The sequence below is a fragment of the Halyomorpha halys genome, unplaced genomic scaffold, assembly GCF_000696795.3.
Source record: "Halyomorpha halys isolate HHAL.00 unplaced genomic scaffold, Hhal_1.1 Scaffold534.1, whole genome shotgun sequence".
In the NCBI taxonomy this organism is placed as follows: Eukaryota; Metazoa; Arthropoda; class Insecta; order Hemiptera; family Pentatomidae; genus Halyomorpha; species Halyomorpha halys.
Genome location: NW_027112374.1, coordinates 59034 through 70152, shown reverse-complemented (window position 1 = coordinate 70152; position 11119 = coordinate 59034). Strand labels below are relative to the sequence as shown.

General features: G+C 34.9%; 1 protein-coding gene across 4 annotated transcripts in view; it reads left to right on the top strand.

The window, feature by feature from the left end:
- Positions 1–11119, top strand: part of LOC106684014 (phosphatidylcholine translocator ABCB4) — a 67136-nt gene that overhangs the window by 40572 nt on the left and 15445 nt on the right. Inside the window, exons 7-11 of one of the 4 annotated variants that reach the window (XM_014425834.3) lie at positions 3113–3243; positions 5758–5929; positions 9659–9783; positions 9976–10147; positions 10890–11114. In XM_014425834.3, the coding sequence (XP_014281320.1) occupies positions 3113–3243; positions 5758–5929; positions 9659–9783; positions 9976–10147; positions 10890–11114 (825 nt within the window). Of the gene's footprint in view, positions 1–3105; positions 3244–5757; positions 5930–9658; positions 9784–9975; positions 10148–10889; positions 11115–11119 lie in introns of all 4 variants that reach the window. The other 3 variants (XM_067050264.1, XM_067050265.1, XM_014425835.3) reach the window with 3 other exon arrangements.

The following is an 11119-nucleotide window of genomic DNA, read 5'->3' as shown; positions in this document are numbered from 1 at the left end:
TGTTGTAGTTAGTTTTTAAGATATAGAGCTCCTAATGAAAAATTATTGTTTTTTTTAAGGCTTTGAAACAGCCTCCATTTTTTATCCCCCCTACCTATACTTGGCAGATTCATCAATGGTGACTAGTAATTATACTTAGTTTTCATTAAAGTAATAAAAAATTGGGGTGAGATAACTGCCTTTTTTTCTTCCCGGCTCTTGTACTACCAGGACTTGATCCATTGCTACCGCTAAAGTTTTGGAAACCCTGAGAAGGGGGAAGAGTGACTCTACGAAAACAAAGATGGCATATGATACAATGGTGTCCTCAGTTCTCCAATCTGCATCCGAAGTTTGGAGCCTTAGCTATCTGGATGTTATCAAAGTTTCTCAAATGAAATTTATTAAATACATGTACTGCTTCAAATGCATTTTTTAGTTGCCTTTTCTCTTCATTTTCCGGGGGTAGAGAAGCTATTTTACCCAGAAGGAAACATCAAAAATGTTAATAAACAATTAATTACCAACAAAATACCCTTGTTATGATGAAAAATATGTTCGATTACAACTGGAAACAAAAGGTGTCCTGATACGGCCTATCTAGGAATCGATAGGGTAACTCCTGTATTTATTGAAGTACATCCATTTCTTTTAAAAGGAATTGGAAAAAAAAACCTAGTAATGTTCTGAAAGTCCCTTAGCTACCAAAATCATCAACAGATCCCCAGATTGCTCAAATATATCATTCACAAAAAAGCGAAAGCTATGATTATCGATTGTCTAGTTTGTGATTCTCGCACTATATAAGCTACAGGATCTAGGAACAGCATGATTTTTTTTCCTGTTTCAAGGTTATTCCCATTAATTTAGGCCCACTGTCAGATTAATGGAAATTTTACCAAATTACACACTACTCTAAATGAGTGATATATAATTGTAAAAGAAGGAGAGAAAAATTATCAATTTTTTCCCTTCTCTATGATGGTCAACTAAACCATACATCAGTCAAACTGGGTAAAAAAAAAAAAATTATAGCGCTTTACGTTATAACTTACGAATTTTAAATAATGACTACATAAAGAGCTCCTGTCTTCCTCCGAGATGTGGAAGGTCACATTTCAAACTAGACGTGTTAAAGTAAAGATAAGAACAAAAATAATCTATCTTCATCTTCCTATTCGATCATAACACCGCAAAGAAAGAAAAGGATTAGAGTACGCTTTTGTTTTTTGCACTATCTTTGTTTGGGAAGAGGGGGAGGTTTCAAAAACCTTCCAATTCTCCTACCCTTGGCGAAGGTTATTGATATTGAATATTGAATTTTTTGCGCTTTTTGGCCATTCAGCCCCAGTGCGACTTGTGCCCTTTGACTTCAAAGCTACACTAGTGAAACCCAGAACCCGTTCATCCATAGCCTCCTGTTGTTACGATGCCTAAGAGATGTTTTTTTGTTTTGGCCATAATAGAACCTAGGCCATATTTGGGTCACCTACCTTATTTGTTATCATAATTCTGTAACCTGTAACAACATCTGTCCTTTCAGCCTTAATACGAGGGCTGTCCAGAAAGTAACAGACGGTTGAAATAAACAATTCACAAATTGAAAAAGTCAAAGTTTATTTGGAAGGTACACACTTAAGCTATCTACATGATCGCCATTAAAATTGAGACATTTATCATGAGTTTTTCAATATCCAACCACTGGTTTATATCGGCATGCAGTTTGGCGTCAGTATTAAAGCGTTGTTTACCGAGCTTTCATCGCTGGGAAGAGGTGGGAATCGCTCCGCGCCAAATCCGGGCTGTAGGGTAGATGGTCAAATACTTTCCATCCAAAAGTACCCGGGTACGATTGGCCGTGTGTGGACGTGCGTTGTCGTGAAAAAACAACAGTTTTCCCCGACGCTTATTTTGTATGGCGCGCCGTAACTTTCTTATTTTGTAGTGTTTCACAATACCTTTCTTAGTTGATTGTTGCTCCACGTTCCGGAAAATCAACGAGAAACACTCCCTTAGAGTCTCAAATCATAGTAGCTATGACCTTTCTTGCTGACAGCTTTTGCAAACACTGTCGTGGTTTCTTGGGAGAATGTGTGTACGTCCATTCAATCTACTGCTGTTTTGTTTCACAGTTGACATGCTTCACCCAAGTCTCGTCCTCGGTTACGATACGATCCAGAACTGCATTACCATTTGTGATGTATTCTTGGAGAAAGGTCAGTGCTGCAGCCAGTCTGTTTCTTATAGTCTTCCGTTAGGATTTTCGGAACCAAAGGAGCACAAAATTTGTGATAACCAAGCTTCTCCACCACAATTTGAAGCACCAAACTCCATGAAATTTGGGGAAAATGGTCCGATAGTTCTGTAATCGTAAAACGACTGTTATCACGAATTTTGTCATTGATTTGCATTGCCAGACCATCAGACACAAGGACGCCATGAGGACTGCTACGGCCATTTTTAAAATGAATGCATCATTGCCTCACTCGGCTTCCACTCATTATCCCCTGCCCGTAAACATCACAAAGGTGACGATAAATTTCAATTGGTCTGTTGTTTCGAGCCAACAAAAACCGAATCACAGACCGCACTTCACAAGTGGGGGGATTTTCTATTACAGGGCACATTTTGACGACTCACAGAGAGCAAAATGAGGAACGCACAGTTCTCACGCTACAACAGCTGGATGCGTACTGAATGTAGGAACGTTCGGACACCAAGATGGCGGCTCTACCCCCACCCATCGCCACGATAGGCAAAAAGCCAGTTACTTCCTCCTCCTTATTAGGCAGTCTGTGATAATATAGTTAGTGGATCAGATTATTCTTTCTCTATTTTTGGAAATGCATATTGTTTTATTATTTCCTCTGTACACCATCTACACTGAATACCGTAAGCATTGTCTATCCCTTCAAGGCTGTAAGCGCATACCTTACGAAGTGGAGTTTCCATCCTAAAATGGCTTATAGTAAGTACATGTAGGTCTTTCCATCCTCTTCAAGACCGTAAGCGAACACCTTACGGAGTGAAGTTTCCTTCCTCCTGGGATTCATGATTTGTTTTCTTTAAACTCTTTCTCCCAAACACCTGCCTCTAACACTAACATCTCATTAATAATTATTGAAGTTTTTAGATCATGGCTTCGGAAATAGTATCCCGCAACATAATGGCCAAAATTAAATCTGCCTACTTATCAAAGATGCTGTCTATAGAGATTGGGTGGTATGACAAATCTCAAGAACAGTTCGTCAGTACTGTGTCACAGTAAGTGTTTACAATTATATTCTAAATATAAGTAATATTTCAATGGCCATACTGGCTTAATTTAAGTCAGGATTAAAAAACAACAAAATATACTTACAGTCTTATGTTTAACTTTTACTACCTTATTTAGTTGAGACACATCAAAATTAATTGTTATTGCCCCTTTCAGCAATTATGAAAAATATTTTATACCGAATACTTTATCTTCTTCTTCTTTTCTTTTCCCTATGGCGTTCAGCCACCGGCTCCAACTTTCTCTATCAGCAGCTAGGTTCCTGGCCTGACGAAGATCCTTCCCTCTTGCTTTGCAAAGCCTGTCGACATACTCCAGGTAGGACATCCTTGGTCATCCACGAGGCCTTCTGTCATCCGGTATGTACTCCATCGTCTTTAGGGGCTTCCTCTATTCTAATGATGTGTCCGAACCATTTCAACTGCCGTGTCTTTAGAAACTCCTTTACTGAGGCAATCCCCAGTTCCTGGCTTATCCTCTCATTTCGGACACGATCTCTCCTCGTTTTCTCTACCGTTCATCGCAGAAACTTTATTTCTGCAGCAGTGACTCAGATCTTCTGCCGGTTCGTCAATATTTTCGCTTTCAGCTTTCAGCTCCATACAAGAGTATCGGCATATATTCCCGTGTACGGGGCTTCGGGGTTTCTAAGCCCGACTAGAGGTTCCATGTACAGGTATTTTATTGAAATGTATTCATATATTAATGTATTTATATTATGTATTTTTATTTATGTATTTATATTATATATTTATATTATGTATCTCTATCAGTTCCTGATGGGAACCGACTGAAAAGGGTTGCGCTATATTTAATTCAAACACTAGACACCATCTGGACCCCCTCGCCGTGGTATGCTAGATATGAATATCATAATTAATCATTGGAGTTCCTTTCCAACGGTATCGTATTCACCAATTTACTATGCTATATATATGAGGTGGCATGCAGGGATTATTAATTATAAAGTAAAGTCCTTGTTACATGTTTTATATTTATAATTATATATACATTATCAAGAATACTATTAAGAGAGAGCATGGTAAACTTGTATCCTTATTCTTTAATTATAAGATTATGAATTGAGAAGTACCAGTTGGGATATTTGACATTTATACTGACTCTAAGTTATTAAGTCTATCCTTGCCATTCAACTAACAACAGAAAAGGTCTTACTTGTTTCGGTACATCGGTTGGCTTAGCGGTTGTCGCGGAAGAGCGTCCATATTCACCTCCTGGATGCCGCTCTCTCTTCCTCCGGACTGTCTTCAGGTGTTCATCTCTCCCAGACTCCTACCGACTGTCCTTCTCTCTCAGCCTTCCTCCAAGAATGTCCTCCTCTATCAGACTGTTCTCCACTCCTTCCGTCACAGAACTGTCCTCAACTCCTAGAACTCTGTTCGACTGTCCTCCTCTCTCAGCCTCCCTCAAACTGTCTTCAACTCCGTTCCTCCTGGCCTTTTTGTTCATTTTCTCCCCTCTCCTTCTGACTCCTCCTTCTTTTGATTTCTGTCCTTTGATTGGTGCCTCTATTTTCAGAGGGGGTGAGAAGATCCAATGACCTTCGACGAAAGTCGGTCTTTTTCCTACATTTCATCTTTAAAAGTTTCTTCTTTGAAGAAAGCCGGCTTCTGGCGGCTTACTGTATTATAGATAAGGGGTGTTTATTTGATTTCAATTACTGCGGCTATTTCTCTTTGCCACTCGCTGTACTTTCCTTGAGATGTCTAAACTGGCCCCGTGCAAGATACGGGCTGTTTGTTTGTTGATCTCTGCCTACACGGTCAACCGTTCCCAGAGGGTGCATACCCTCTGTTATCTATATATCTTTGTACATTTCTTTAGATCTGTTGCCGACGGATTTTTGCTTAGGTCCGGCGGTATCTTTGGCATGCGACAAAAGAAATTATTTTAAGTTAAAAAATTCCAGCTGGTGCCTCTCATACATATCAGTATACAGACTTGTAGATATGGGGATTGACATTCCTACCAAACTCTCGCTTCCCTATTACAGTATTGTAGATCTAGTAATTGACTGCATTAGCCTTCCTTATCCTGTTTGATATTTCTAGTCTATTTTTCCAGACCTGTCTATTATAGTTCCTAGGTAGGTGAAATCTGCAACCACTTTCATTTCTTTCCTGTTGCAATATGTATGGATCTTCCACTTGCCTGACCACTTGTAATATTACCTTTATCTTAAGATTTTTAATTAACTAATACTTTTCATTTGAGCTAACTAACTAAATATAATTGTAGTTTAAATAAAATACTAGTAAACTGATTAAATCTTTCTTCATACCTAAACTACTTTACTAGCATCCTTTTTATGTCTATATTTCAGGAAACTTTTAATATAGATCAGATTACTTCTGCCTTTTCCCCTCCTAGGTCGATTGAATTTTCGCTATCTGAAAATGCAGAAATTGAATGAATAAATTCATTAATAGAAATATAAACTGATAAGTGAAACTTGAATATGTTTTATTCATTTATTACAGTGACTTGCAGAAGATGGTGGTCTTGTTTGACAGTAAAATGACTAATGCAGTGGAAATGTTTTCATTTTTCTTATTTGGTTCTATAGCTGGCTTCATCGTTTCATGGAAGGTTGCCCTTTTGACCTTTGGAATGATGTTGATTGCTATGATGGCAACATACTTTATACTACAAGTAAGTATTATTAATGATTTTGTCTTAAATCTGGATATCTATAACTCTATGACATGATACGGTTATGTCATATAAAAGAAGCTGTTTATATTTGTATGTTGTATGCACAGTGATTGTAGAGTTATGTTGCAATAATTTCCCTTCTTCCTCTAACTCCTGTGTGCCATCAAGCATGGAGTTGCAATCTCAGTCCATCTAGCCCACTGATCCCAGTCCCTGGCTTGACTTCTCATCTTTAGGATGGTGCATTGTTTTACTACCCCTAGTTTTCCAATGTAATCAGAGTACATGCACTTGGGTCTACCATGAGGCTGTCTTCCTTCTGGCCTGGCTTCCAAATACCACCTGGCTTTTCTGTTATTGTCTATTCTACAGACATGGCCAAACCATTTTAGTTGCCGCTCTTGCATGGTGTCGCATACTGATTTCACAACTCCATTGGCCATCTTCACTCGATTTAGAACCTTCTGGTCTATTTTACCATCTTTACTTATTATGGTCCCTAGAAACGTATAAGTATTTGTAAGTTCTAGTGGTTCACCATTACACAACATCCTAGGCTCTGCGTTTTCTCTTCCGACACAAATGATTTTACTTTTGTTAGGGTTTATTTCTAAACCTCTTATCTTCAGTTCCTCATTCCATTTATCCAAGGATGCCTGAAGAGCCTCTTCAGAGTCAGTTATCAGTACGATATCATCTGCATATATCATCGCTTGAGCCTATACTTGAGTTAGGTTCCAGAAACCTACTAGTGCTCTTGGGCATCGCCTTTCACACACCTTTTATATCTCATTCGTAATGATGACAAATAGTAGTAGGCTTAGGCTGTCTCCCTGCTGTACTCCCTTATAAAAGTGGAAAGACTGTGATGTCTGACCATTAAATCTTACCCTTCGGGATTTGATAAACTTATTTGATTGTACTCACCTAATTTACTGGCACTCTTCTTGTTATTAGTGTATAACAAGAGTGTTATGATAGTGTGTTATAATAACTAATAACAGCAATAATTTAAATAATCAAATAAATTTTAAAATATTTAAAATAAATTACATTAACCTTGCTCAATGAAAAAAGAGACGAAGTAGATCATTTATCTAGAAAAGCAATAATTGAAATAACTATACTCTTTCTGCTCAAGTATGATACCCAGAATGTTAGGGTGGTTCAAGGGACCCAACTCATCCATCCTTGACACTTCACAGTACTTCATTTTTTTTTTGTTTTAATTAATTGTTTTTTTAATTCTACAAAAAAGTAATAAAATGAGTCCAAAGCTTAAATGACCAAAATGCATAATGATATTGCAGAATCGAAAAATAAAAATTTTAATTATTTGTGTATTGTAATACTTGGATATGAAATTTCGGTTGTGTTTTGACTCCTTATTGTTAGAATTTTGTTTGGTAGGCTCTACAGACCATGTAAATCTTTTGCTGCCCAAACCAGTCTTATCCACACCTGCCTAACTTGGGCTACTGCTTCCAGTTTTCTGCATGCAGCTTTTTCGCATCTTTGTTGATTCTGTCTATCAATCTGGTTTTTGGCCTCCCATGTGATCTCTTGCCTACTATACTGGTATTCATTGTTTTGAAGAGGCGTTCTGGTGGATTGCTTCGAGCCGCATATTCCACTGCCACATTTTAACCTCCTTGCCTTCATATCATTAAATATTGATTGACCAGTCTCTAAAAGCAGTTCATTGTTAGTTCTTCTCCTCCATGTGTGAAGCCTCTGATCGCAGATTGCTTCTGTAATTGTATGGAGGACTTGCAGTCAAAATCTCTTGATTCCGCTTTCTTCTCACATTTATATCTGAGAGCTGGCTTTATCATGCCATTATACACCCTTTTTTCTCAGATTTTTAGAGATTTTTCGGTATTTACGTAGAATCCAAAAAAATTATAAATTGATACTTAAAGTGCTGAAGTCTTTCCACTGAGGTGATACAGCATAAAGATATTTCAAGAGATCAGACCCACCTTCGATAGCTGGAATAAGAACTAACTTCAATGATGCAGTTCTACAATTTTTCTAAATTTCTAGTTTTAATTTTAAAAGTTCGAACATTGCCAAAATACTTCATATCCAAGTGTTAAAATACATAACTAATTAAAATTAATATTAACATTTTCATCTTTTAATTCTATAATGTAGTAATGCATTTTGGTATCATTTAGACTAGATTTCATTATCTTTTGGTAGAATTAAAAAGAAAACCTTACAATGTTTAAATTAAAAAAGTTGTGTTATTGTGAAGTAGTACCACTAGATAATGGCTGATGGATAATTTGAGTCCTCCAAACTGCCTTATTAACACTCTCAGTACTATGCTTCAGCTGAAAGACTTAGTTACAGAATGATTTGAACCAATTTGGCTAATTTTAGAACTAACAAAATCAGTTTTAGAATTATAATTGATTTTTTCCTTCTCTTTAGATATAATATTGCCAAAATTTAAAATATGGGACCAGCTTTGTACCACCCCATGCAATCCTTGAAAATTTCATTAAAATCAGATTAATGATTCAATCAATTGCCCAAATTAAAACTTGACTGCAGACAGACAAGGATTAGGTAACTATTGTCAATTCAAAATATTATCAAGCTGATCATATATCATTTATTATATTATTGGTTAAAAAATCATGGCATCAAGACAATTGTCTTCATAATTGTGAGGGTTCAAAATAGGCACGCAGCCAGTAGTAGTAGTAGTAGTTTTTCTTTTTTTTTTTTGTATGTCTATTTTGATATTACAAAAAACAGAAAAACTCAAAGTTCTCTTTTTAGAAATTAAAGTTGTAATACAGGCTCAGCATGTTTGATACATGTAGTAAAATTAATATCCTAATAAATTATAAATCAAGTGAAAGGGTGTTAGTAATTGGCAGATTGGCAAAGGACAAGCTCGAAGTTCTTGTTATTAGGAAGATTTCCTGATCTCAAAGATTTTGAACATCGAATTTCTAAGTATGGTTCAACAGATGTGCGTGAGCAGTCATTCTCGATGATTAGCCTGATAAAAAATAAATACCATTCTTTGTTCATAAATTCTCACTTGAAGAATCTATTAATAATGTCTTCAACCAGAGTTAAACAAGAAATTGATAACTTCCCCATACAAAAACAAATTCAGAAGCCTCATTAAGCATTCTGTATTATCTGTAAATTACTTTCTACTCTATTTTATATTAATGTATGTTTATATTAATTTATTTTCATATTTCTACTACCTTAATTTCCTTTACAGAAAAAACAAAACAAACTTACAATAATATCATAATGATTAGCAAATAAATTGTTCATGGTTACTCCTAAAATACATAAGTATTATATAACTAATAGTTGCTAATGTTTTCATAGTGTTAGTATATTCTAAAATTTACAAAAGGTAAAAAACAATTTTTAAAAAAACCTCTGTATTATATATAGAAATAATTATAGTGTAGGTGGTAGGATGTAGGAGAAGGAGAAGAGTATAGTTGAGGCATACCTCAATATGAGGAACAGTTGGTTATGGCACATGTTATATAAAGGTTGGACAACTCTGTTTTATACAAGCATTAATGAAAAAAAAAATGGGAAAACATATTTAAATAATCTGTAACTTCTGAATCTCTTGAATTTCCCATTAAAGTTCCTTTTAAAAGAGATTTATTTCAATTACAATTAAAATTAAAAAAAAAAAATCTTGTAATATAAAAGTCTAAATACTTTTTCCAGGCATCAAAAAAGAAGGGAAAATTACGGCAAGATTACAATGGTAAATGCACCAAAATTGCTTCTGAAGTACTTGGAAATGCCCGAACTGTAGCTGCATATGGCGGAGAGTATAAGGAAATTGAAAGGTATTATTTGTTCAGATATAGTAGTATTATTCATGTTTTTACACCCCATTATAGATAAATAAATCAATTATGAGAAGTATAACCTTGAATTAACTATTTTGATCTTTTCTTAATATGTTCAAATAATACTAGGTAAAATACCAAACCGAAATTATCGTAAGATATTTATTTCATATTTTTACCCATATTCAGGTACAAGAGTGCATTAAAGATGGCCAATAAGTATGGATTAAAACATGCTGCAGTTATCTCTGCTGGAAAAGCCTTCAATTATTTCCAGTTGTGCGTTTGCTATTTGGTTGCCTATTACTTTTCCGTAAGGTTGTATCTCTTAGGCGATTTTGATCCTGGCTATATAGTGGTTGTAAGTAAAATTGCAAGTACTTTCATATTTGTTGCTTTTGATTAAATTAAAAGTTAACAATAAAACAAAATTTACATTAGTTTACTCGTGAGATTTAATTTATTTTAGATAGGATATAATACATATTAACCCGAAATTGAAATTTAGATCAATTAAAATTAATATAATCAAAATTTATTAATATTATTTAACATAATTTAGTTTATAATTATATAACAAATTCATTATCTTTGTGCAAAAATGAACTATGATAAATACATGTGGTATCTAATTTTATAAAAACAATTATCTTATAATAAACTTAATACTGTACTTAGGGTTTGATTTACTGTGCAATTCTATGGACTGAATAAAAATTGTAACTGTTTTTAAGTCAACAGATTAAATTTAAAAAAAATAATAATTCAACTATAAAAATTAGAAAAAAAATTATTAAATCTCAAAAATTTGAAAACAAAACAAAACATATTTTACTTTTAATTCAAATATTCCTTTGAAAACCACCTCAATAGGTAAAAATTATATTTACCAACGCAAGTTTTTGAAGTAAACTATCTTTAAATCTTGAAGAATGACTGATATTATGAAGGGATGGCATACTGGCCCAAGTCCACCAGTTCAAAGTCCACAGGTATTTTTAATTGCTACCTGTGATTTGTTATAATTTTGCTCCCTATTTAAAGGTTAAACCTTAGCCAGACATTAAGGAGCTTATAGATTGATTCCATTTCTTACCTTTTAGATTTTAACAGTACAAGTTAGCGCTATCTACCAATGCACTAACATGCTGAGTACTATTTCTGATCTCAATATGGCGACAGATGCAGCGTACAGGGTAATGAAGTTCCTTGATACTGAAACAAATTATAACAAATCTCTTGAGCAAGGTATTGAACCTGACACATTTAAGGCTGATATCTCTTTTAGAAATGTTCAATTTTCTTATCCGACAAGCTTACATACAAAGGTATG